Source organism: Vulpes lagopus, chromosome 6, assembly GCF_018345385.1.
Source record: "Vulpes lagopus strain Blue_001 chromosome 6, ASM1834538v1, whole genome shotgun sequence".
In the NCBI taxonomy this organism is placed as follows: Eukaryota; Metazoa; Chordata; class Mammalia; order Carnivora; family Canidae; genus Vulpes; species Vulpes lagopus.
Window position 1 is genome coordinate 5,298,209 of NC_054829.1, and position 26,891 is coordinate 5,325,099.

General features: G+C 57.3%; 1 protein-coding gene across 1 annotated transcript; it reads right to left on the reverse strand.

Annotated features, from left to right (window-relative positions):
• Positions 1-18: 18 nt before the first annotated feature.
• HHIPL1 (HHIP like 1) lies at positions 19-26,642 on the reverse strand. The gene is made up of 9 exons (XM_041760147.1): positions 26,300-26,642; positions 18,483-19,129; positions 15,269-15,412; positions 12,621-12,949; positions 12,045-12,171; positions 9,029-9,174; positions 6,020-6,101; positions 2,659-2,741; positions 19-615 (listed from the first exon to the last, which is right to left on the reverse strand). The coding sequence occupies exons 1-9, from the start codon at positions 26,567-26,569 to the stop codon at positions 59-61; spliced, it is 2,385 nt and encodes a 794-aa protein (XP_041616081.1). The 5' UTR covers positions 26,570-26,642; the 3' UTR covers positions 19-58.
• Positions 26,643-26,891: the final 249 nt, after the last annotated feature.

A 26,891-nucleotide genomic window follows, 5' to 3' on the forward strand; every position in this document is an offset into this window, starting at 1 on the left:
CCGCAGGGTCGCGCGCACCGGGCCCCGCCAGGCTGCGGCGCGTGGAGGCGGTGCTCGCCTACAGGTCGGGGTCCTGGTGGCTGCACACGACGCCCGCGTCCTCCTGGTGCCCGCAGTTGTGAGTCCCCACGCCGGCGTGTGTGCACTCCAGCAGGTTGCGCTCGCTGCCCGCGCAGCGCACGTCGTCCAGCAGGATGGGCAGCGCGCGGCCCTCCCCGAACTCCGCGCGCTTGGTGGCCCGCGCGGCGTGCGCGAAGCCCAGCTGGCGGCACACGACGGCGGCAGCCTTGGTGTCCCAGGCGTCGTCGCACACGGTGCCCCAGCGTCCTCCGGCGAACACCTCCACGCGCCCGCGCCCGGGACTCAGGCCCGCGGGCCGCACCAGGCGCACGGCGCCGTCGGGGGGCGCGGGATCCGCGGTACCGGGTCGACCCCGCCGCCGCCCGCCACCCCTCCGACCCCCCGGCCGCGGGGTGGGCCTTGCGGGGCGCGGGGTGGGCCTTGCGGGGCGCGGGGTGGGCGCGGCCGCGGCAGCGGTGGGGCGGCGGCGGCGGGGCGCCTGGGTGGGTGCTCGCGCTGGGGGCCGCGGGGTGCTCTCTGCCCTCCGGATGAACTCTGCGCAGAGGAAGAGCCTGCGGTCAGAGCGACCCGCCCCAGCTCTCCACCACGGAACGCAGACCCCTCGGGAAAGATGTTCCCATCCTGCCCTCCACTCCGACCCCGGGGATGGGGTAACTCTTGGGGATACCGGCCTGGAGCTGCTGCGAGGTGCTTCCTCAGTCATTCTGCAAACGCTGGCCGGCTGCTGCTTTGTGCTAGTCTGCCTCTGCGGTGTCCCCCCACCCCTGGTCCTGCCCTCCTGGGAGTGTCTAGTCTGGGAACAGGGATGGGGGAACAGCCCCTCACACTGTTAAGCCATGAGCCCAGTGGAAGGGGAGAAGTATCTGGGAGGGCTTCGGAGAGTAAGTGACCCTTTCTGGCTCCCGTCTGGTTTAGGTGTAAGGAAGCTGAGGCCCCCTGACGGGGAGATCTGCTGAGGATCTAAGGCACGCAGGCAGGATGGGAACTGGACTGCCCAGGGTTGTCTGGATAGGGTGCAGCTCTCCCCTCCAGGCTCCCAAGGCTGCTGGCTGGAGCTGGGGCCCACGCTGACCAGAGCCATGGTGGGGCACAGGGTACCCCAAACCTCTACCCCACCACAGGGCCTCGGTACATAGGCATGGGGAGCTGAGGTGGGCGACTCCCTTTGACACCCCCCCCAATACATGGCCCTGACGCTCAGCCCTGGTCAGCCCCAGAGATAAACCTCACTCTGCTTGGGACACTCTGCCAGGACAGGCACAACTCCTAGACTTCTCCCTGACTATGGGGAGGGACCCAAGGGTCACCAGTCCCTCTAGCCACCACCCCCCATCTCAGCTGAGATGAAGGCTAAGAAGGGGCCTTGATTCAAGGCCATGAGCAGGGCAGGGCCAGGAGCATGGGATGTGGGCCAGATGCTCCCCCTCCCTGCACCCTGGCTCCCACTCCACCTGCGGGGAAGGGCTCCCGGCTCCCCAGGCTGTCAGGGAGCCTTCTGCTTTGGCTCCTGCTAGTTCTGCAGCCTAGACTGTCCCCCCCACCCCACCCCCAGTGCACACTTCATTCCAGGCTCAACCCCCAGCCTCCGGGAACTCCCCACCCCCACCCTGGTCCTGCACTGCCCTGGGTCCCCATGGCAGCTGGCACACACTTCTGTAATGGCCCTGGGATAATAAATGACTTTTCTGTCTGTCCCAGGAGGGACAGGGCCTGGTCTGACTTTTCCTGTGGCTCCAGCATCCAGCACCAAATGGGTAACAATAGAAAGTGCCAGAAACTGCTGAATGAATGGAAAACTCGCCAAGGCCTGAAACCAACCGCAGCTAGGATTAACCTCCCCAAACTCTGAGCTCATTCCTGCCCCCACCTTTCCTCTGCTGGGGGCACTGCTGCCTCAAGGCTGCCCACCCCCAGCCGCCAGGTGCCCAGCACCCCTCCTTTCCTTCTCCCCTACACCTCCTCCACCAGCTGTGATCTATCTGTTGGGTACCCTTGGCCCACAGGGTGATTTTTAAGATTATGAGCACAAGTTGCCAAAATTTGCAAATGGAGAGACTGTATGTAACAACCCAAGAAGGCAGGTTTGTGTCTGTCTTGCTCAAGGTGTACCTCCAGCATGAGGGTTGGCTCTGAGGTCACGAGGACTTGCGCCCACCTCCCTCCCCACCAGACTTGTTGGAACTGAACCATCTCATGGCAGCCCCTAGGGAGATGCGCCTGCCCCCGTGGCACCTTCTCCCAGCATGACTCCTTCTGGTGTTGCCCCCACCCATATGTACCCGCTGCCTCTGCCTGTCCTGAGAGCTCAGAGTGCACCTTGCGAGACACCAGTTAGCCCTATCTTTCCCTCACCCCCTCTGAGGCCTGCAGCCCCTTGGGACCACTCACCCATGGCCTGGGGTCAAGGAGCTCCACCTACTTCGAGCATCTAATGGGTGCCATTCCCAATGCTAGGCATCGGGGCCCAGGAGGGACATCCAGAACCAGCTGGAAGGACCCATATCGGGTGGGGGAGCCGCTGGGTATGGGCTGCAGGTGCTTCCCTCCCCCACTGCACCCTTGTCGGTAGGCACTTACTTTCTTTGGGCACAAAACGGATGAGGTGGCTCCTCACCTTCACCTGGGCAGGCTGGATCCGACACTTGCCGGGTGGTGCCCGTCTGCCGACATACAGGAGGTCATGAGTGCCCGCCTGGGAGCCTGCCCTGAGCCTGTCCCCCTGCAGCCAGGCAGGTGCGCATTCAGGCCCGGGCAGTTGTGCGTGGGAACACCGTGTGGGAACAGCGGCGGCCGTTGGTGGAGTGCACCCTACATGCTCCAGGCCCCTGGGGCTCGAGGAACCCAACTCCAGGACAGAAGTCCTATATAACAGCCTGTCAAGTGTCCACTCAGCATCTGCTTCAAGAGTGCTAGGGCCGGTGTTCTGATTCAGACCAGGAACTGCCTTGGGAATGTGATCAAATGTCACAGCCCTCTTCTTTCCACCACCCGCCCCCTCCTGTAACTGTGACTGCAGCCCGATTCCTGCACCCTGCCCGGCCCCCACGCCCCACAGCCTTTGGGGAGAGTCTCTCTCTGCCCCTCTGCCCCTGAATTTTAGTGATGCAGCATCTAAGGGAAAGGTGAGGTTGATCCAAAGATAAAGGGTCAGAGAGCCGCAGGGCTGGCAGCAGAGCCGAGGGATCTGGGGCCGTGGAGGGTGGGGTTTCAGAGAGCTGAGGAGAACAGCATCTGAGAAGCGTTGCCAAGGCTCTGAATTGGGTCTCCTTTGACATCTCCGAGGGGCACAAGTAAGGCATGGAATTCCATTTTAATTAGCCTTTGGCTGTCGATCTGTGAGTCTTTGAATGGGACCGACCCTATTCTGGGACTGGCCCACGTGGGTCCAGATTTCAATAGGCTCCAGCAGCACAAGGGGAAGGCCCAAGGGGTGAAGTGGCCATGTGACATGAGGTGGCTTCCAGACAGGCTTGGCAAAAGAGGGAAACTGAGGAGGGATACTGGTCTCTCCCCGCAGAGGTTAAAGAAACACAGCCAGGCACACACGCTTCCCAAAGCTGCAGAAAGAGTGGGTTTTGCTCTGAACCCCAGATAACATCCACATGCTTCAGACAGACCCAGCATGGTTTTGTTCCTTAAGGAAATTATGTTAAAAAAAAATCGCTATTAGGCAAAAGGTAGGAGATGCACCCCCAACTGCCACAGTGGTTTTGTCTGGGCAGTGATGGATGTCCCCACCCCATTCGTCTACTCCTGAGCTCTTCATTCCGGGTGTTTTCTAATGAAGCCTCTATGCAGGCTGTTGTGGGTGCAAAAGAAGACACGCTTTCCAAAACAGAAACAAAAAAGAGATGAGGCAGGGCGGGATGGGAAGGGGAAGGAATCCAGCCTATTACTGGCTCCTCCCTCCAGGGGACCTTGAACAGAACTACCGAAGCCTTTGGGGGTCCCCACCCCCATTGCATGGGGAGGATGAGCCAATAGCGAAAGAAAGGTGCCGCTTGGCAAAAGGAGAGGACGGATCTAAGGCAGCCTCTGGCATGAATTACATGCTCCATAAATGTGATATTTCCTTAGAGAAGCACTCTTTTAAAAAAAAGAGAGAGAGAGAAATAACCTAAATGTCCAAGGAACGGGTAAGATGATTGCGGCACAGTGACTCAACAGCCAATTACCCAGCCATTCAAAACGATCCTTTCGAGAGTGCTGTTGCAACGTGGAAATGTTTATACAAAATAGGGAAAACGAACAAAGAAAAATGCGAAGTTTGCATGTGCTCCTCCACACTGACATAAATCCCAGAGCTAGCAGATTAAAGCCAGAGGGACCTCGGGGAAATGGGAGGGAGGGATGAAAGGAGGAAGTCCTTATATGTTTCTTGATAAATACTGATGTCAATAACGAATAGATTTGTGTATTTAAAAAAAATTAAAATTAAAAATTAAAATTAAAAAAAAAAAAAAACAGAAAAGCAACCAAAATGTGTGGTCATCAAGAAATGTCTGAGAAGCTGTCACAGACCAGGGGAAGCTAAGGAGACATGATGACCAAATGAATGGAATGTAGGATTCTGGATAGGATCCTAGAGCAGAAACAGGACAGCATGGAAAAACTGGAGAAATCCTTTAATTAATAGTAATGTACCAACATCGGTCCATTAACTGTCACTAGTGTACCATGACGTCACAAGATGCTAATAATAGAGGACATCCTTGAGGGGTATACGGGAAATTCTAAACCATCTTTGCAATTTGTCTGTAAATCTAAAACCACTCTAATTTCTCAAAATGATTTTTGAGAAGTAAGATGGTATTTCAGGATTTTTCCAAAGCCAGGATGTTTTAAAGTGAGGGTAACTGTCCATGTCGGGGGCTGCCAGACGTGAGCAGGTTCTCTGAGGGCACCAGGGGCTTTGTGCTGGGGGCTGACATCAGCTGTGCACACGCGGGGCAACCTGCCCAGGTGCCGAATGGAGGCACAGATCGGTGGGAGGCCAGCTGAGAAGCAAAACTCTAAGGGCTGAGAAGGACCTTGGGAAACATGATCATCCATTTGTTCATCGTATATGCCCGAGTTTTGGCTCTGCGCTCTGGGCAGGCCCCAGGGTGGCCCTGACTTTAAAGGTAGGGGGTAGGGGGCAGTCCCTGTGGAGACCCCTGGGCCAGGGGGAGAGTGCTCATTACAGGTCTGAGAGCTGTGGGGAGCGCTGCTCAAGGCCTGGAGGGAAATGCCCCTCGGAGGCAGTGAGGCCTAAGGCTCAGATCTGGCTCTGGCTGGGACGGGGGTGCCCACCTTTATGCGATCTCCACCTCTGTAAACTAAGTGGCTGAGATGTCAATGAGTTTTACATGGAAGGAGTCAGAACACAAAACCGAATTAGCGGCTCTACATGTAGAAGCAAAGCAGATGGAGAAGGGCATGGGGAGGGTCAGGGAGGTGTTCTGAAAGTCCCAGAATGTTCCAGACAGCAGCCAGCAGGCTGCTTTCCCCAGGAGAAGGTGGGACTGCAGGGGGTAGGGCATGCGGGGTGGGAACAGGCGATCAGGTTGTCTCAGAGGCAAGTGGGGGGCCGGGGGAGGTGGTGCAGGGGTGGGGTGGCCCAGGAAATGAGGAGCGACTCAGGTCAAGCCCGTCAGGTCAAGCCAGGTCAAGCCTGTGCTTCTCTGTCCCAGGCAGCATCCTTGGCCCCCTTCTGCCATGAGGAGAGCTGGATTTGAGGTGGCAAATCCAGTTTTAAGACCCAGGCCTGCCTCTCCCCAGCACTATGGACTCGACCAGTCACTTCCCTTCTCTGGGTCTCAGTTTTCCCTTCTGAAAAATGGTGCTGTGAGTAATGCCCTCCCGTAGAGGGTGGCAGAGGGGAAAACAAGGCAATGGAGGTGAGGGGTCCTGGCAGACAGCAGGAGCCCGGGCAGTGGGGGGTCGGGAGGGGGCTCACCTGGAGGGGTCGATCACTTTGTAGACAACCCCACGGGCCGCTGTGGCACTCGGCACGCCCGTCGACATGAAGTACAGCTCCCCTTGGGCGAGAAACCAGGTGAAGAGTGAGAACCACGCCTGGAATGTGGTCCCGGCCAGCCCCCCACCCTCCTCAGGCTATGAGAGGGACCCCAGCCTCAGAGAACCATGCAGGGGGTGTTCCAGAGCTGCATGCAGAGCAGAGAGAGGCAGCAGTGTCCTGGGCCGCCGGCCACTCCACCCGGACCTCACCACATTCTGGCCTCGTCTTGGGGACCCAGCCTGGCCTGGTCCATGCCTGGCTTCACTCCCAGCGCCACACACCTCTGGGCTCAAGTGAGGGGCCACGGCCCAGCTCCCCAGCCAACTGCTACTGGGTGCCCCCGGGCTCGTGTGGCTCCTCCAGCCTCAGCGTCCCTAGCCCTAATGTGGGATGCCTCCCAGGGCTAGTGCAAGCACTAGAGGAGCACAGCACACTCTCAGTGTCAGCTACTGCTGCTGCAATGACTGTCCTCCTCCAGGATCCGGGTCCTGCAGAGCCCTTGAGGCCAGAGACCCTCCCCTGCTGACCAGCAGGTGCCTGCCAGGCAGGGGCAGGGGCAGAAGCGTGTGCTTGGCGGGTCTCTAGTGTGAATCCCAGGCCCCGTGCTTCACCCCGTGGGAGCACCAGCAGCTCTGGGACAGCCCCACTTAGAGGCTCAGTTGAGTTTCCTCGATGTCTCAGGGCCCCTGCGAGTTCTGAGCACCTGGCACCATAGATGTTCTCAGTAAATATGAGCTCTCTCCCTCCTCACCCTCATCCCACCCCCTGCCTCTAGCTGCCGGAGGCACCTATGCCCAGGAAACAGGCTTCATCATTCCTATCTTACAGAGGCTCAGAGAGGCCAAATGACTTTTCCAAAGGCACACAGCTGGTGAGTGGTGAAGCCAGGCCTGGATCTCCGCAATGTCTGTTGCCCCCCAGCCCTCGCCATTGGAGGACACATGGTGGCTGGAGGCCCCAGACCCAGGCCATGTGTGATTCGGTGTGATGGTTCAGCCATGCTAATACTTCTGTCTTTGTAGGAGGACAGTGAAGAGTTCTCCCCAAGATGGGGATGATCCCCAAGGAGAGACTAAGTCAGAGAGAACTCTGAGGAAGGCATGTTTGTGGGGACAGGTGCAGTCAAGGAGGGCTGTGTGGAGGTGGGGTCTAAGAATCAAGGCCCAGGAAACCCAGGGATCCTCACAAAGGGGAAGATGTTGGGGGGCAACTTGGGTAACTGGGGTAGACCAAGCTGTGGTTGGGAAGCTGGGGACTGGGGAGGGCAGGGTGCCGAGTACTCAATGACCTCTGACCCCCTCCAGGAGCAGCAGTCCTGCTTTGGTGGGGAGTTTGGGGACAGTTTATAGGTCCCCAAGGTGAAGATGTAACCGTTCCCTGGCAAGTCAGCCCCTACTTGAGATCCCATAGGCACAACCACGGATTTGCTGTGCCGTCTCGGGCTATCACTTCCCTCTCTGGGCCTCTTTCTGAGGGACTTGGCCTGCAGCCCTCACACCTACTCTCCAGCCCCCTGGAGCGATCCAAGTCTCTCTGCACATGCTGCTCCCTCAGCCTGGAATTCCCTTCTCCCTGACCAAGCCTGAGCTTAGGGCCCTGCTCTGGGAAGCCTCCAGGGGCCAGATTAGGCGCAGTACCCCCCAGCTCCCACCTCTGTAAAGTGACAGGCATGGACCGGGCACACTGTGGCCTGTCAGCCTTGTCTGCTGGGAGTCATGGCCCCCAACCCCACGCACAGGCAAGGAGGCCCCACGGGCCCTGCAAGCCCTACCTGGGGCCAAGTTGCCTTCGATTCTCTGTGGTGTGGACTGTCCCTGGAGGACACCAGGCCACCAGAGACCCTTGTTTTGCAATTTGCAAGTGTCGGAACAACTAGAGAGGTGGGAGCCTGATCCTGGAGCTGGAGCCGGTTGCCGGGCTCTGTGCCTTCCAGGGGCCGCCTGCCCAGGCTCGCTAGTGGGCTGTCCCTGGGCAGAGTGACTTAGAGGAGGCTCCTCCTGGCTCTCCTTATCCGTTACTTGATGTCACTCAGAGGGCTGGACAAGGGCCCCTTGGGAACTGCACCTTCCAGGCCCTGCTCCTGGGGGTGGGGGGGGAGCACCCCTCCTTCCAAAACACATTAACCCCCTACTGACCAAAAGAAAAGGCTTTCAAGACCCAGTGGGCTTGGGAGGGCAGTGGGGGCTGGGGCTGCCTTTTTGAAAATTTAGATTGTGACGGGTGTCATCCAACAAAGGTTTCCCAGACTTAGGCCTGGGGGCTCTGGGCACTGGGCCCTGCAGGAGATACCCCTCCAAAGGCCCCTGGGTGGGCGTTGCCTAGCAACCCTGCCAAGCATCCCCCCAGGCCCCACTGGGGGCCCCTCAGCTTTTGTCCAGGGACAATTGGGGCCAAGGACAAAAGCAGGAGGCTGGAGCAGGATCCAGCCTCCAAGGCCCCTCAGCCTCCCCCCTTCCCTGTTTCTTGCATTGAAAATACAAGAGTCGGAATGGGAACCCACTGACACGTGGGTCAACAGAGGGTGTTGGAGAAGGCGGCATCTACCTACTTTCTAAAGACAATGTGGCTTAATCTTATAGGCCAGACTTCTTGACCATCAGGAACCCAGGGTGGTAGAGGTCTGGGATACACTCTTCCCCCACCTGCCTGCATTTCCACCATCACAAAGCCCTTCCTGGTCCGCTCACTCCATGGCATCATTTGAAGCCTAGAAGCAGCCCTGCAGGTGTAGGGGGGAAACTGTTCCCATCTAGAAGATGGGGAGACAGAAGCCCAGGCTGGTGAGGACTGATGCCCAAGCAAGGTCTCAGGCCACTGCACACTTGCTCCCCAGCCTTAAGGGGATTTCAGGCCTGAGACTCCATCCCTGGGATCCCAGGCCAAAGGACCTATGGGGTGGGGGCATCAGTCCCAAGCACAAGGCCCCAGGGCCTCAGGAGTGCTCACCGGCCTCATCCTCAGCAAAGGAGATGATATGAGGGTAGTAGTTGTTAATGAGGCCCGGGAACGCACAGGTCTGGCCTCGACCCATGCAGATCTCGCTGTATCGCCACTGGCCTGTCTCCAGGTTCTCGCGGAGGGACATCAGACGCCTGCAAAGGAGCATGAGCTGTGGGGTCATGCCTGGCATGGTGCCCAGGGGAACCCCACCCACAATCTATCCATCCATCCACTCATATATTATTCATGCAACCAGGATCATACATTGTCTGCAGGACCCAATGTAAAATAAGCAGCAGGGCCCTTGTTCAAAAAGTGCCAAGTATTTCAGGGCAGTGATAGCAGAACATTAAACCAAGCGTGGGCCCTTCTGAGCATGGGGTCTGTGCATCCGCACAGGCTGCACGTCCATAAGGCTGGCCCCCAATACTCCCTGGTAGTCTAGTGGTTAGGAAGGAGCTGGTGCTCTCATAAAGCTGGCCCAGCGTGCAGTCTTCCCTGAGTACCTCCTATGCACCAGAAAAAGGCAGGGGAAAGAGACAAGCCAGTCCCCTGCCCCCTGAGCTCAGCCCCACCTACTGACCGGCAGGAGGTAGCCAGGAGCTTCAAAATCCTCCAAGGCTGGTGACCAGAAGTTTGTATATACCCTGGAGCAGCCTCCACTCTGGAGCATGCGGTAGAGCTCGGGCACCTTCAGAATATGATCTCTCCCTCTGTTCCCATCAATCGCCGGGCCCTGCTTGGATGTACCCTCCTCTGAGAAGCCCTCCTGACTGCCCCCGGCGCTGGCTCCTCCAGCACTGTGCACAGGCTCTCTGAGGCTGGACCGGAGTGGACCAAGCATGGGTCTGTCTCCCTGACTCTGCTGTGAAGTGCTTTCAGCTCTGCTGCCCTCACCCTGGCACAAAGCCTGACCCAGCAGAACGGCTTGGGAAAAGCTAGCAAAATTAGTTGTATCTCTGTGGTGGGATGACTTCAGCACTCCTAAGGGACAGGCGAAGGGGGAAAGGAGGATCAGACACAGAAACAGAGGCTTTGGGGCCACCTGGTTGGCTCAGTCGGTGGAGCACGTGACTCTTGATCTCGGGGTTGTGAGTTCAAGCCCCACGCTGGGTATAGAGATCACTTTAGGAAAATAAAATCTTAAAAAAAAACAACAAAACACAAAAAAACAGAGGCTTCATCTAGACCCATTTCTAGAAGGGAAAGCTGAGTGGCAGAAGCGGACTCTCGGGGAAGGGTGGAACTGGAGAGGCCCCAACATCCAGAGGCCTAGTTCAGCATTGGCCCTCAGCTCCAGCTGCAGATGTGCCAGCCACAAACCAACCCTGCGCCAGCAGCCTGCAAGACATGACAATTCTCTGACCAGCCTCGAGCCACTTTATTTCCTTATTTCCACTCCTGGGGAAGCCTGTTCAGCTGTCCTCATGTGGAGAGGCTAGGGTGGGAATGATTTTTTGTTTGTTTGTTTTTGTTTTTTCTTTAAGTAGGTTCCACACCCAATGTGGGGCTTGAACTCACACCCCTGAGATGAAGAGATTACTAGATCCCGAGTGCTGTATGTGTATTAACTGACTCAGTCCTCAAACTCTAGTAAGCAAGTACTATTATCATCTCCCTTTTACAGACAAGGAGACTGAAGCACAGAGAGGTGATGTAACTAACTCGAGGTCACACAGCTAATAAGTGGGCGGGAATCAGACCCTGGCGATCTCAGCTGCACTTTTTTTAAAGATTTTATTTTTAAGTAATTTCTATCCTCACGTGGGGTTTGAATTTACGACCCTGAGAACAAGAGTCCCACACACCACCAACTGAGCCAGCCAGGCACCCCCTGAACTTTTTTTTTTTTTTAATCTTTACTTGGGATGCCTGGCTGGCTCAGAGGTGAAGTGTGTGACTCGTTCTCAGGGTTGTAAGTTCAAACCCCATGTTGAGGGTAGAAATTACTTTAAAATGAGATAAAATAAAATAAAAAATGAAGAAAGGAAAAGAGAAAAACATTTTTTTTTAAATCTTGACTTTTTTTAAAGCAATTTCTACACCCAATATGGGGCTTGAACTCACAACCACAAGATCAAGAGCTGCATGCTCTACCAAATGAGCCAGCCAGGTGCCCCTCTGCAACACTTTTAAAGCCTTGTGTCAGGTATATGTCTTCCTAGGGCCTCTATATTCCTCCGTTTTCTGCTCTGTACAATGGGAGAATGAGGGGATCATGAGGCTTCACAGCTCTCCTCGGGGAAAGAGTCCAACCCACAGCTTAGGAGGTATGTTCTCTTTTCTCCGTCCAGAACCTGTTTGGGGGTGTGATGCATCCCAACCCCCACCCCATGCAAATACACACACACACACACACACACACACACACACACCTTTAGATTCTCAGTGGGTAGGGCGGCACTGCCATATAGTGTGGGGACTGGGCAGCAAGGTTCCAGGGGCCCCCATGGTCAGACCCTGGTGGGAGCCCCAGCCCCCCTCCCCACCAGAAGGACCTCTCTGGCCTCTTCTAGACCAATGCTCCCTGGAACCCCAGTCAGTTACTCCAGCCAGAGGTCCTGGTTTCCCCAGAAGCCAGGTGGCCCAGAGTCTGTCAAGGAAGTTGTTCATGTTCCCCTGACCCCCACCTTCCACCTCTGCCCTCCCGCCTTGTACTCTCAGGACTGCCAGCAGGCCTGGAGTCCATGCATCTCGGTGGGTGGGGAAGATGAACGGATTCGCAATTAAACAAGCGTCTGGTCTCTAGTCTCTCTAGTCAAGAGCTGTGCCTTCACGGCGGTGCTTGAGGCAGCCAGTGAGGCTCAAGAAGGGTATCAGGAGAAAAGGGGGTGGGTTAGGGTGTTTCCTGAGATATGACTCCAGACTTCTTCCCAGAGGAAGAAGGTCCCCATCAGCAAGCAGCTCGGTTCAGTGTGCACCTGTGCACATACGCAGGACACCTATACTGTTTTGTTTTACAAGAAGCCAGTGGCAGCATCCACTGAGCCTGCTTTGGCACAGGAGCCCATGGGCCACTTACCCACTCATAAAGTCGCCGAAAATGTAGAGGCCGTTCAGGTTGGGGTACTCACAGCCCCGGTACACATAGCCCCCCGTGACCGACTTGCCCAGCTTGTGCGGGTAGGCGAAAATGGGCAGCACGTCATCTGCAGAGTGGGGGAGAAGCTGGGATGAGCTGGCAGGTCAGCCCCTCCTCCCCAAGGAGCTGGGTAGGTCTGAGTCTGGAGGGGCAAAGGGAGGTGAGGTCCCCGGGAGGGCCGAGGCGGGGGACCCCAGAGAGTCACGCCGGTGCTTAGGGCTTGGGTAAAGCAGGGAGGAGAGCACGGGTTTGCAGGGATGGGGTGGGTGGGGAAGAGAGCCAGGAGCAAGCCCAGCGGGCACTGGGGAAGCAGGAGGCAGGGGCATCCAGGATGGTCCCATGGAGACGCGCCGGGGGCGCACACCGCATGGGGTGGAGGACGGATCCGGGATGGGAGAGTCTCCAGGGGCGCGGGGAGGTCTCGAGGCGACGGGGGACGTGGACGGCACGAGGGAGGCGCAGGGGGGGGGGGGGTGCGGTGTGCAGATCCGAGGGTGGGGTCGGGGTGGGGCTCACCGAGGGAGGCGTTGGCGCACAGCTTGCGGTCGTAGCACTCGTAGCCTTCGCGCGCGCGCCAGCCGTAGTTGCGGCCGCGCTCCACCAGGTCCACCTCCTCGAACTTGTTCTGGCCCACGTCTCCGCAGAAGAGGCGCCCGCGGCCCGCGCCCGTCGCCGGGTCCCCGCGGTCGAAGGAGCAGCGCCACATGTTGCGCACGCCCAGGGCGTAGACCTCGGGCCGCGCGGCGGGGTCGCCCACGAACGGGTTGTCGCGCGGGATGCGGTAGAGCGGGCCGCGCTCGTTGTGGTCCACGTCGATGCGCAGCACCTTGCCCAGCAGCGCCGACCTGCGGGCGGGGGGCAGGGGGGGCAGGGGGGGCTGGCGGCGCCGCAGCAGGTGCCCGGCTGGGTCACACCCTGGTTCAAGTCCTCCCTAGCTGCTCACCAGCTGGGTACCCCCATTCATGCATTCATTCATTCATTCATTCATTCATTCAGCATTTACCAGGCACCTCCTTATGCACCAGGCTGCAGAGGCATTGGACATACACACCTTCTATGGCCCCACCTCATCCTCGCCACCAACCTTTTAGGTCTAGTGGGTGCTACTGTGATGCTCTGTTACAGCTGGGGCAGCGGAGCTCAGGAAGGTCACCTAACGTGCCCAGTTGTCACACTGCTAGTAAAGGGAGGGGGCTGGGATCCAGCCCAGGCAGTGGGACCACAGAAACCCAAGCTCCTGGCCCCAACACTCTTTCCAACTTTCCCAACGCCTGTCTCCCCGCTGTAATTGTTAGGGTGCTCCCTCTCCTTCCTGCCTCCTTACCGGGTTGTCCCAGGGAGTGAAAACAGTCCTAAAAATGACTCATATTTGCAGTTTTCTCCCAACACCCAAGACGGTGATCGGCGTGGAATAGGTGCTCATTCAGTGTTTGGTGAGGGAATGGCTGCAAAGTCTAGTGCACCATATATGAGTAGAGGTTGGGGCTCAGGGAAGCGGCGGGGGGGAGGGTAAGGAAACAGGGCAGATCTCAGGGGGAACTGGGAGGCTGAGGTTCTTGCTTTCTCTCTCGCCATCGAGGGCACTGGGGCAGAACCACCATATGTCAGAGAGCCAGACAGGCCTCGGCGGCCCTTCACCTCACGCTGCACACCTACCACGCCTACCTCAAGATGAGGCCACCCAGGTTGCAGAGGGGGACAATTTGCCAGCTCCCCCCAAGCAGCTCTGGACTTGAACCTAGGCCACTCCCATGGCACCAGGCAACAGTGGCTTCTGGATGGAGGAGACCTCAGGACTCGTGCTCCAGAGCCACGGAGGACAGGAGTGGGGCCCTATCTCCACATCACTTCCACGGTGAGTAGCTTATGGGTTCTATTCATCCCATGACAAAAATGACACGCGCTGGCACAAATCTGCAATGTGCCTGAAGACGCTTTGAGGGGAACACACCTTAGGCATCTGTTTTCTGATGCACCTCCCTACCACCTCGCTCTTCTCACTGTTAGCATTCTGGAGCACTCCCCTCCTCACCCCCTCACCCCCAGCTGCCTTTCCAGGCGGGACTGTGTGGTGTGCACATTTGATCAGCCGTGTACCCTCATTCTGGCATGGAGTCCACACCCAAGCCTCCACCTCACCATCAGACATCTCACAGGTGTCTTCTTTAACCGTGCAAGAGGCTCCCACCCAAAGATGCCCCACAGTTAATCCCCTATCATGGTCTCACCCCAAGGAGTCCCCCGCACACGCTCCAGCCTGCTCAGCACCAAACCCCAGATGACACCCCTGCGCCCATACACTGTGCCGCCAGCTTCACTACAGAAGTGGGCAAAACTCATAGCAGCAAAATAATGTTTTAAGTTCTGTCCAATTATCCACAAATCCTTAATTTCTATTTTCCCAACTCCATCGCTAAACACATCCCAAACATGAGAAAGCTGCAGTGATTCTTACACTGTCATATATGAAAGCACAAGTCACAAATTGTGAACACGTTAATTACTGTAATCAACATCATCCTTCTATTTTTACTTTCTGGGCTAAGGAAGGTTTTGTCATTTTAGCTAAGAGAATGGAGGAGGCTGCCCTAGATATCTTCATCGACACTGTGTGTGTGTGTGTGTGTGTGTGTGTGTGTGTGTGTGTAGTAGAATAATGGCAGGCCATCTGCTCAAGCCAAGAAGTAAATAACAACAGCAAGACTATGCCTCAGTTTCTGGGCCACTGTGGGTGACCCTTGGGGCAGAAAACCCTCCAGCCCGTACGGCCCTGCTCCAACAGCTCACGCTCCCCCTTTGGTCTGGGAAGGCTCCCTTTTCTTCCTCTGGGTCAAGCAGGGCTGGGCTGACTTCTGATAGAAGCCCAGCTTCCCGGAGGCTCTCTGCTGTCGCTTATCAGGTACCCGGGACGAGTGGGTTCTGTGCCAGCCCTCCACAAACACGATCACCTTTGCTCCTCACGACAAGCCTCCCCTGGAGATTACTATTCTTCCCTCCAACTGGTGAGTGGAAGTGGCTTGACTGGGGTCCCCCGCTGGCTAGCTGCAGACTGGGCTGGGGCCCGAAGCCCTTTCTACCGCCCTGCACTGTGTGGCTGAGGAAGTAACTCCCCCTCCAGAAGAGCATGTAAACCAACCCACCGCCCAGTCAGAAGCAGAACATACTTGTTTTGGGCATTTCCAAACTTTCCAAAGGGGTCTCCGGCCATCCCGCCATCACCAGTAAAGATGTAGAGATACCCATCGTCCCCGAACAGCAGCTGGCCCCCGTTGTGGTTTGAGGCTGGTTCTTCGATCTCCAGGATTATCCTAAAAGAAGATAAGCCACCCCCACCAAACAAACAAATAAACAAAACACCAACCTCAACCAAAAACCTAAAACAAGATCACAGCAAGAAAACCTCCTCTTTTGGATGCCATTTCACAGTTGAAAAGACTTTTCATATCTTTCATAGCAGGTGATTTTTATGAGACTCTAGTAGGCAGGGCAGGGATAATTCGCTCCACGGTGCTAATGAGGAACTGGAGTCTCAGAGAGGTTGAGCAACTTGCCCAAGGTCACACAGCCCATAGGTAGCAGAGCTGGGACTAGAACTCAGGTCTTCCTACCACTCCCCACCACTAGCTCCCCAAGTTATGATCATGTAAAACTGTGGACCTTGTCACCGGCCCAACTGGTTTCTTCGTAATCGTAGCTACCTGCATACCAGCCACTTAAGCCGAGCACTGTCTACACATCCCCTTCATTTGTTAGGTACCGTGACTTCTAAGGAGATGGGGTGCACGGTGTGGGTTGTGCTCAGCTACCCAGCCCCTCAGCGATCTCCTTTACTGCCAGGGCAGAAAGCCTTCTGCTCCACGGCCGGCCAGCTGGATTCCGGTTGGGGTTTGCCAGTGAAGGGTAGAAAGCAAGAGGAAGGGAGAAGCCACGCTTCCCTGGCTCCTGGAGCTGCCTCCCGAAGTGGTAGTTGCACAAATGGGAACAGTGGCTCTGGAAGGTGGACTCTTGGGTTTCCACCCAAACATCTTGGTACCAGGAGCAACAAACTAGCAACTCAAAGACCTTTTCCCTTCTGTTCCCCTGGCTTCTTGCAATTACTGATCTTCGGATAACTTTGACCTTCCTCCTGTCCTTCTCCAGATCCTTCCAATGCCTCTGTAGCCAACTCCCTGTTTGCTTAGGTTTTCCAGGACCTGGTCACCAACTTACTAATCCCTTATGAATACAGTTAAGAAAAACCAAGGCACAGAAAGGTCAAGTAACTTGAACCCAGGACTTCAGGGCTCCAGAGCCAAGACAGGAAGCCTTTCCACTGAGGCCAACACACATGATGTGGGGGGGTGACACAGAGCCCCAAATTCCAAGTCCTCCCCGGACAGGACAGCTCAGATGGGCAGGTGTCCACCTCCCCTGGGGATCCCAGCCCTGGGAACAGGAACTGACAGTTGACTCAGGCAAAAAATGACCACTCGGTCCTGCCCAGAACCAGCCGTGCCCACTTCTCCTTCTATGTGAGTTCTAGGCTTGTGCTTGGCAGGGACCATAGGACCCTCACCGACACTCATTATGAAATACGTTCATCTGGATATTGTGTGTCCCACCTGCAGTTTTTATGAGGAATCACTTTTGATTTATTTTATTTATTTTTTGAAGATTATATTTATTTATTTGAGAGCGAGCTTGAACAGAGCAGAGCGAGAGAGAGAATGAGCAGGGCTGGGGACAGAGGGGGAGGGAGTAGCAGGCTCCCCACTGAGCAGGGAACCAGACTGACACTTGATCCCAGGACCCTGGGATCATGACCTGAGCCCAAGGCAGATGCTTAACTGACTGAGCCACCCAGCTGCCCCAGAAATTGCTTTTTAAAAGTCACCGATGAGGGCAGCCCAGGTGGCTCAGCGGTTTAGTGTCGCCTTCGGCCCAGGGAGTGATCCTGGAGACCCGGGATGGAGTCCCACATCGGGCTTCCCGTGTGGAGCCTGCTTCTCCCTCTGCCTGTGTCTCTGCCTCTCTGTGTGCATGTGTCTCTCATGAATAAATAAATAAAATCTTTAAAAAAAATAAAAATAAAAAAATAAAAGTCACCAATGGAGTACATTCATTCTGTCCCTTTGTCTCTACTTTGAGAGAGCCATGTGATAAACTTGGTGTCTCTTGCACAGCTGGTTTGTACAAACTTGTGTCAGATAATGAGAATTACGCTTTCTCCCTTTGCTCTGGCCGCCAGGATTCTCATGGTCAAAATTAATACTGCATGACAAGACCTACATTAGCCTTCACGTTAGCCAGCATATTTGATTCCTTCTCCTTTTTACACTTTCAGTGTCACAATTTTACAGTTTTATTAAGTGTACGATGTGCCAGTATTTGCTTATTTGCCTCAGATTGGTCCTGGTTCTGCCCTTACCTGCTCTCCATTTCAGAGACTCAGATCCTGCAAACTACATTTCCCATGCTCCTTTGCTGGCTGGCCTCCAGCTAAGGTCAGCTGATGGAAGGCACTGGAGGAAGGGAGAAGCCAGGGTCTTTCTCCCCAGCCCTCTCTGTCTCTCTCCTCCAGCAGTGTCTTGGCAGGCGCTGCTCCTCCCCCGTGGCCCCAGCTCCCTTGCCCAGGCCCACTGTGGTTCCAGCTGCCACCAAGCGGCCCCAGCTCCAGGGCTCTAGTAACCCCACCTTCCCACTTGGTCCTTTCAGCCCTGGACGTGGAGGCAGCTTCCTCCCATTGGGAAATTCAGGGTTACCTTACTTCCACCTCAGGTTGTTCTTTCATTCCTATCACCTGAGTAGCTAATTCCCAGTATCAAATCCTGCCTGTTGAACTGCCTAGTACGGGGTTTATTTTCCTGTTGGGTCAAGACTGATCCATATGCCCTTCATGCCAGGCTAGGTCAAAGCAGTGGGGGATCGGGGTGGGGGGGCACAGATAATACAGAAAGCAGGCTCGTGTTGAGAGGAGTAGCTAAACCTGCTGGGGGCAGGGATGGGCAGAGGGTCCAGGGAGGAGAAGCGGGAGGTGGGGCTCAGGAGACAGATGCACCCAGATTCCAGCTGTGATGCTTCCCAGCTGTGTGGCCTAGCAGCTCATTTTACCTCTCCGAGCCTCCACTTCCTCACCTGTGAAGTGGGGAAAATACTACTTCCCCTGTTGGGTGTCAGGAGAATGGAACGAAATGAACCACCCACAGTGGCTGATCCAGGAGCCTGGACACGATCCTGGGAGGCTCTTCTGTGACTGTCCTTCCCTGAGCCCAGCCCCCTCCCTGGGGGTGACCAGTGCAGGCACACAGCATGGATTGGGCGGTCACATTCCTGCACCGGCCAGCCCAAGCTCAGCCCTGCTCCCCCCCGAGCCGGGCCCCCCCTCCCCGGGGAAACCACCTCTCAGAGCCGTGGTCCACGGTGTTCATGTCGTCAGCGGACACCCTGAACTCGCTGATGCGGATCCACTCGTCGAAGCCGGACCCCACTGAGTAGTAGACGTAGAGCTTGCCGTTGTGCCGGAAGCCGGGGTGGAAGGCTAGGCCCAGGAAGCCCCGCTCGTCGCCCTCCCAGGGCGAGGTGAGCACCGCCCGGCTGACGTTCAGGAAGGGCTTGTCCAGCCGCGAGCGGTCGGGCAGGTAGGCCCACACCAGCCCCACCTGCTCGGCCACGAAGAAGCGGTGGGTGCCGTCCCGGGCGTGCACCATGGCCACCGGGTTGCGCAGCCCGTTGGCCACCTCCTCCAGGCACAGCTGGAGGCAGCCCTTGGCGTCGGCCACCACGCGGCCCAGGTTGGAGTTGAGGTTCTTGTTGACCAGCAGGCGGGGGAAGCAGTAGTCGGCGTCGTCCAGCGACAGGTAGCGGCAGAACTTGGCACGGTTGCCCTCCAGGGCCCAGAGCTCTCGGTCGGGCGACAGGTGGCGGAACAGGCCGCGACACGTCTGCCACATGTCCAGGCAGTAGTCCTCGCAGAGCCCGGGCACCGTCCTCAGGGGCGTGGACGGGTCCTCGGCGTCGTAGAGGTGGGCCGCGTACGGCGAGCATTCCTGCAGAGACAGGGCGGCCCCGGCGTGCCCAGGGCAGGTGCCGACCCGCTGTGTGACCGCTGGCCGGGCACCCCCTCCCAGAGCCTCGGGCAGCTGGCCTGTAAAATGGGGACAACGCCATCTGTCTGGAGACACGGCAAGTCTCACTGAGGACAGCAACCCTCGGCCTCCTATCTCCTCACCTCCTTCCTCCTGCCTAATGCTGCTGCTTTTTTTTTTTTTTTTTTTAAGATTTTGTTTTATTTATTCGTGAGAGGCACAGAGAGAGAGGCAGAGACACAGGCAGAGGGAGAAGCAGGCTCCATGCAGGGAGCTGATGTGGGACTCGATTCCAGGACCCCGAGATCACGCCCTGGGCCAAAGGCTCAACCGCTGAGCCACCCAGGTGCCCCTCTCTTGCTTTAATGCTTCATTATTAGCACAAATAACCACAACTATCACTGCTACTCCTAGCAGCAGCTGCCCTTGAGCACCTACTGTGTGCCAGAGAGGCTGCGGCAGTTTTTTACTTCCTCTTTTCATACGATGCCTCTGCCCCGTATCTGCATGACTCGTTCCTTTGCTTTCTTTAGATCCCTACTCAGGGGACACCTCCTCAGAGAGGTCTTCCCTGACCACGCATCCACCACTCCACTACTTCCTAGCCTCTGACTCTGCCTATAAAAACAACCCCCCAAAAAACGGCCAAACCAAAAACCTTACCATTACCTGGTTATTATAATTAAAAAAAAAAAAAAAACCAACATGCTTGCTTGTTTACTGTCTGTCTTCCTTGGAACTTAAATGCCACGAGGGCAGGAGTTTTGCCTGTCTGGCCACTGTGTGTTCCAGAACATAGGACAATGTCTAGCACACAGTAGGCCCGTGGTGAACACTTAGGGATGTGCTGGATGTCAACTGACCCCCCCCCGCCCTTAATGGTGAATGGGTGCTCCTACCTCCAGGAATCAATCTTCACAAGAACCCATGAAGGGGAGAGAGTTACAGATGGGGAGACTGAGGCACAACTCCTCCCACATACCAGTGTCATTCAGTGCCATTCGGTCAGCATGGAGGAGTCTGGGTTTGGTGGGGGGGGGGCGACCCCACTCTCCCCAGCACCCATGTGCCATGGGCTGGCACATGTACCTGTATAAGTTGATAACACCCATGTCCACACATTGCCCTGGCCCCAGACCCCCCTTCCTCCACCACTCAGGCACCTCAGCCAGGGTCCTGGGCTGTCCTCTGGGTCAGATAGAGCAGCCACCCTCAGCCTCCCTGACCTCCCACGGAGGGCTCCCCCACTAATGAGACACCGGGGAGCCCACCCAGCACCCATATGGGCACGATCTGTAATGCAGAGCACTTAATGCCTCCTGCAGCAAAACTTTGAGCCCCGGAAGGAGGGAGCTGATGGGTAAAGTGTTCTGTCCTCCTCCCAGCCCAGCAGACAGTCCTGATTCATAGTTTGGGTGGCTTCTTGGAACCACACTCCCGCCAGTTCAAGATCAAGTCACTCTGAGCACAGCCGAGCCCAGAGCCGCATCCCTGGCTCGGCTCTGCCCCCATTGCTCGTGCTTCTGGGTCCTCTTACCCCAAGAAGGAAATAACCGACGAGCTCTGCCCCTGGTTCCACTTTCTGGGAGCCCAGGCGGAGGTGACAAACCTGACCAGACCTCACCCCAGCCTCCAGCCTCCCGTACCCACCCCCTGAGAGCTGAGAGGGGCCCCCGTGTCACTGTCTCCCCGGCCCCAGCCTGAGAGCCAACACAGAGGCACCAGCACTCGCTGATCCAGCTCTGCCCACAGCTCTGCCATCGATCAGCTCCTGCCTCCTGCTCACCTCGTTTCCTGACACATCCGGCCAGTTTCACCTCTGAGCCTCAGCACACACTGTTCCCCTCGTAGGCACGCCCTTCCCTCCAACACAGCATTCTATTCATCCTTGAGTAATAACCACGGCCACTGGAGAAATAGTGCTAACAATAATAGCAGCTCTGGGCATCTGGGCAGATTGTGGGCCAGGGCCATGCTGGGTGCTCCAGTGAACCCACATCATTTCCCCCTCAAGGCACCCGACTGGCGCCAGGAGGTATGTTCTCATTCCCGTCATACAGACGGGAAGAAGAGGCTGAGAAGGAAGCCCCTAACCAAGGCACAGGCCAGACTGGACTAGCCTGGGGTTGGAGGGTGGGAGAAAGGGAGAAGCCAGGCATTTCCCTGGTCCATTGGCTGGCTCCTAACCACCACCCCCAAAGCCTACTTAGGTGTACCCCACCCCTACCCAGAGCAGAGGCCTCAGCTCCACAGGCTCCATAAGAACCTCCCTAAGGGGGGCTGGATGGCTCAGTCAGTTGGGCATCTGCCTTGGACTCAGGTCATGATCTCAGGGTCCTGGGATCAAGTCCCACATCAGGCTCCCTGTTCAGCGGGAAGCCTGCTTCTCCCTCTCCCTCTGCCCCTCCCTCCACCTCTCATACTCTGTCTCTGTCTCAAATAAATAAATAAAGTATTTTTAAAAAAAGAAAAAACAACCTCCTTCAGTTAGAGCCCCTGATCTGAGCGGAGGTCATTATTTACGTCTGTGCCTGGCACCCTCTGGCCCCTGCCCCACCATGAGCTCAGCAGGCCAAGGTCTGGACTGACTCATCTCTGGATCCCGAGAGGGCTCAGAGGATGCTCCTCCCGCGGCAGGGGAGTCACTGACAGACCCACACTCCCCTCCTCGCTGGCAGGGCCAGGCTGGGTTCCAGCAGGAGGCCTCAAGGGGCAGCAGGTGGCAGACTGCCCTCTTGGATGTGTGTTCAGGCTCTGGGCCAGGGGCAACTCCCTCCGTGTAAACAATTGTGGTCACACCACGGCCTTGTCCTCCTGGTACCTCTATTGCTACTGTGAGGCTGAAGGCCACTTGGTGGTGTGTGGTCAGTCTCTGGTCAGTCCCTGTCCCAGGCCTAGATGAAGAGACCCCGTTTCACATGTCCCGCTTTGCCAGTGAGGGCTCTGTGCCCTCATGCCCATGTGCCCATGGTTCCCCTGGAACCTCCTAAGAGTCCAGCTAGCAGCTGTAGGGGGGCCAGGAAGGGTCTGTGTGCACACACGCCTCACTTAATTTTTGCAAGGCAGGGTCACTGTGACTCCCATTAGATAGACGACGAACTGAGGCTCTAGGAAGGCTACGTGTCAAGAAGTGGTCACCTCAGGGCTCAGACCCAGCCCTCATGATGCCCAGACTGATGCTCTTCCCAGATTAGTCAGCAATGTTTCATTCAGCAAGTGTTTACCAGACACTAACTATGTGCCAGGCACCGTCCTCAGCTCCAGAGACACAATGGGGGACAGAACGGACTTCTGGAAGCCAATCTGAGTGCCCTCCACTCATCAAAGCCCAGTCCAGAGCTACAGAGGCAGCAAAGAGGGCCTCCATGGTGTCTCGCTGGAATTTTAGCATCCGTGCAGCGAACACTGGGCCTGGCAAGCCCTTACTCACGGCCTGTGTACTCTTACTTACACACACTGCAAACCTGGTGCTCAGACCTGAGTAATCCAAAAGCAGGACATGACAAGGGAGTGTAATGATTGCTGCAGGCAGGGATGATCAGGAACTGGCCTCACAGTGGTCAGTGGAGGGGGCAGGAGAGAACCCAAGAAAAACCAACCTAGTATCACACTGCTCAGCTGTCTGGGCCATTCAGCACAGGAGCAAACCGCCTGCTGCCCTGAAATTGCCACTGTGGAGCTGCTGACATTCATGACTCATGGTCCTGAGCCCCAAAGGTTTCTTACGTCCACCACCTCTTCCCTAGGAAGGCTGAGTCTTTGTACACAGTGTTCTCTTGGGAGGGTATTTCCTCCTCTCCCATTTCCACATCTGGCAAACTCCTATTCATGACTCCAGGCCTAGCTGAAAAGTCTTCTCTGACTCCTCCATCCTCCCAGGGCTCTGATGCCCCCTCCGGCCCTTGTGGATGCTCCCACAGACGGTATCTGTCAGTATCTCAGACATAACATCATCAAAATGTAACTCTGTAGCTTGTGGGGTGAGCTCTCCACTTGTGCTGTCACCCTCCCCCCACCCCCCCATTGCCAGAGATGGCTCAGCTGGCTCTGCCTGGCTAGGACTTGTCTGTCTACCCACAGACTGTGCGACCCTCCAGGGCAGGGGCTCCAGGGCCCAGCACTTTAAGAAAACAGGCAATATGGCAAAGTCCTTAAGAGGAGGGCTTTGGAGTCAGATTGCGCTGAAGACTGAGTCTACCATTCGGTGTATGACCTTGGGCAAGTCCCTTAACCTCTCTGTGTCTGTGTCTTCGTCTGTAAAAGGGGAAAGGAATTCCAACCTCCAGTTGTTGGGAGGAATAAATGAGATGATGCACGTGTTGCTCAGTAAATGCTCAAACAATATGGCCTGTCCAGATGCAAAGTTTCCTCTTCCAAGAAGCCTTCCCTGACTTTTGAAGGGAAAGTACGGTCTTTGTCCCTGTGCCCCATAGTGTACAGTCACCCCTGGGAAGCCTTTTGTGTATTCTGGTGTGTCTGTCTCCTGACTTGAACAAGGGGACTTTTGAGGCTGGGCCTGTGATTTGCCAACTGCCTCTGGGCCTAGGAGCCAGCACAGGGCCAGCTCCTAACAGGCTCTGGGGAAATGTCTGTCCAGGACATGTATCTGCAGAGCATGCTCAACGTAGATTTCCATCAGAAACCAGGCTTTGATGACTTCAGGTTACGCAGAGAGGCAAACCTCAGTTATGCAAGAAGTTTGTGATGTGGACAGTAGGAACCTGGATGCCATGTGTCACTAGCTGCCTTTTCTCCTCTTGATGACACAGGCATCAGTTGCATGAAGGTGAAGCCTGAGAAGAGAGTCCAAAGGGGCCAGGAGGGACCATCACCCTCCAGCTAAGGAGCCATCCTGAGCATCTGGAGGAGTTGTGGGTGCCAGATGGGACAGGTTCTGGAGGGGACTGTGGGAGCGAGCATGCTTGCATGGTCTCCCTCCGGCCTGGAGTCCATCTCCCTGAGACAGATGTGAATGCTTGAATGCTGTCATTGAGTGAAACTTATAAATAAGGCACCGTGGCCACCTCCAGGGGTGGAAATCCGGAGGTGCTGAGTCCAGACACGGCCTTGGCTCACAGACAGCATGGCCCTCCATCCAGCACTCTCCTGCCCTCCCTTGAGGCCCTGCCAGAGAAACTGTGATCCAACCTCCACTGCCTGTCCAAGTTCACTCCAGACATGAGGTCACTCTCAGAGACGCCTGGGGTAAAGAGCTAGTGGCCATTCCACCCCTGGTTGCTCAAGACCAAGTCATGCTGGGAAGATTCACAAGGAAAGAAGGGAGCCTTCTGCCAGGGAGGGGTAGCAAGACTGACCCTTCCTTTCTTCCTCCTAGGACCCACCCACCTTATTTGCCCTCTTGAGCCTGGCACATAGTAGGTGCTCAATAAAGAAATGTGGAGTGGATACATGAGCCCAGCTATGTGACCAAGGGTGGGAAAGGCCTGGTTCCAAGGAGCCTCCAGTCTGGTGAGGGAGGCAGATGCTTGACCAGATCATTCTGGCTCCTGTTGATGCACATAATGGGGGCTGAGCAGAGATCCCCTCCTCCTTTGCATTCTGGCACTCCTTAGGGACTCCTTCCTTTTTTTTTTTTTTTTCTGTTTTTTAAAGATTTTTGTTTACTTATTTGAGAGAGAAGAGAGCAGAAGTAGGCAGAATGGCAGGCAGAGGGAGAGGAAGAAACGGGCTTCCCGTTGAGCAGGGAACCCAATGCGGGGCTCAATCCCAGGACCCTGGGATCATGACCTGAACCAAAAGTAGATGCTTAACCAACTGAGCCACCCAGGCGCCCCAGGGCCCCCTTCCTCATCCACTCCCAGCCCCTCTTATCTCTGCCCCAGATGGCCCACTCACAGTGGCACTGATGTGGCTCGAGTGCCCACCAAGGACATAACTAAGCTGTGTGACCACTGAGCCAGTCCCTACTTCTCTGGGCTTTTCCTGAATCGGCCTCTGGGCCCTCCTCCATCCCTGCCTAGAGAAATCCAACCAGAATCATCCACAGAGCCCTAAGTATGTGCCCTTTAGGCTGTGTGGCAACTCCGAGGACAACTAAGATTGCTCCCATTTTAAAGATGATGCAATGAGGGGCGCCTGGGTGGCTCAGTGGTTGAGCATCTGCCTTTGGCTCAGGGCGTGATCCTAGGGTCCTGGGGTCGAGTCCTGCATCGGGCTCCCTGCATGGAGCCTGCTTCTCCCTCTGTCTATGTCTCTGCCTCTCTCTGTGTGTCTCTCATGAATAAATGGATTTTAAAAATCTTTAAAAAATACAAATAAATAAATAAAGATGATGCAATGAAGTGCAGTGGTGACCTGCCCAGGGTCACATAGCCGGGAAGTAGCAGGGCTGCGATCAACCCAGTAAGTCTGACTCCAAGCCAGCCCTCCTGCACCTCTCCTGGCTGGCTGAAGGGTGTCAGCTATGCTGCCCTGCAGGACCCTAACCACCCAACTGCCTGGATGGTGGGCCCGGGGTCAGCCTAGGGGCTTCTGGCCGTGACTCCCTTTCCCCAGGCTTTCTGGTCAGGCCCTCGGGAATCAGACCCCCATGCAGGAGGCAAAGAACAGCTAGGGCACAATCGGCGCTGGCAGAGGGTGGAGAGGTTCCGCCAAAGGGGTGCCCCTCGGGGGGCCTGAGAAGGTGAGAGCCCCTCCGCCTGGTGGGGGCGCTCCCAGGGAGGGGGCACCGCAGGAAGCTAGCGGGGGCGGCCGCGCCAGGGCCATCGCAGGCGGGGCCCACCCCACCCGGGGGCCGGGCACCCCGTCGCTCCTCAGGTCCAGGGAGGGGGCGGGGGAGGGGCCGTCCCTGGGCGCGGTGTCCGGGTCCAGCGCACCCGCCGCGCTCCCTGCAGGTCCAGGCTGCTCCCGGCTCCCCGCTCCCCTGGGGCGGCGCGGGAGGCCCTGGGCCCACACAGGCTTTGCATCCCGGTGCCCCCGTAAGGGCGGGGCTCCCCGAGGCACAGGGGGTCCCCAAACTCCAAGGGGCTGATGACCCCCGTGTGTGCGCCCCTCTTGCTTCCCGAGGGGAAACTGAGGCCCGGGGCAGGCCCAGCGCCGAGGCCACGGAATGGCGAGGCCCGTCCCCCCGCCCGGCCCCCGCGCCCCGGCGCCCCGGCGCGCGCCCCTCACCTGGCACAGCAGGTCGAGCGCGTAGCCGGCGCACGCGGCCCACTCGGCGGCGTCCACGCGGGCCGCCAGGGCTCCGAAGCGGCGCGCCAGCTCGGCGTCCCGCTCCGGGGTGCAGCAGCCGAAGGCCGAGTACTGCGCGCAGAGGCGCAGCGGCTGCGGCGGCCGGAAGGGCGGCCTGAAGTCCAGGCACTGCGGGTGCGCCGCCGCCCCGAGCGCCCGCAGCGCCAGCACCGCCAGCAGCGCCCCCGGCCCGGCCCCGCCGCCCGCCATGCCCGCCCCGGAGCGCCCCGGAGCGGCCTCGAGGCTGGGGCCCGCCCTGCGCCGCGGGGAGCCCCCCCCCCCCCCCCGTCGGGGACGCCCGGCGGGGCTGAGCGCGCAGGGGCGCGGCGCTCGGCACCGGCTGCTCCGCTGTCCCTGGGCCCTTCCCCCCGGACCGGGAGGACCCGACGCCTTCTCAACGCCCGGGGGGTGGCCTGGCCTCCGGGGGCCCCGCGGCCCACTGGGCTCCCCGGTGCCCCACCCCCCGCCCCGAGCCGTTAGCCCAGGGGGCGCGCCGGGGAGGGACACCACCGGCAAGTCCCATGCAGTCCCT

Bases quoted from the DNA above. Each gene is read 5' to 3' on its own strand.
- HHIPL1 (XM_041760147.1), bottom strand. From the start codon at position 26,569: ATGGCGGGCGGCGGGGCCGGGCCGGGGGCGCTGCTGGCGGTGCTGGCG. The intron at 15,413-18,482 runs GTGGTTTCCCCG...ATCTTCTTTTAG, and splicing joins GTGGACCACGGCTCTGAGAG to GATAATCCTGGAGATCGAAG. The intron at 2,742-6,019 runs GTGAGCCCCCTC...GTATGTCGGCAG, and splicing joins AAAGTGATCGACCCCTCCAG to ACGGGCACCACCCGGCAAGT.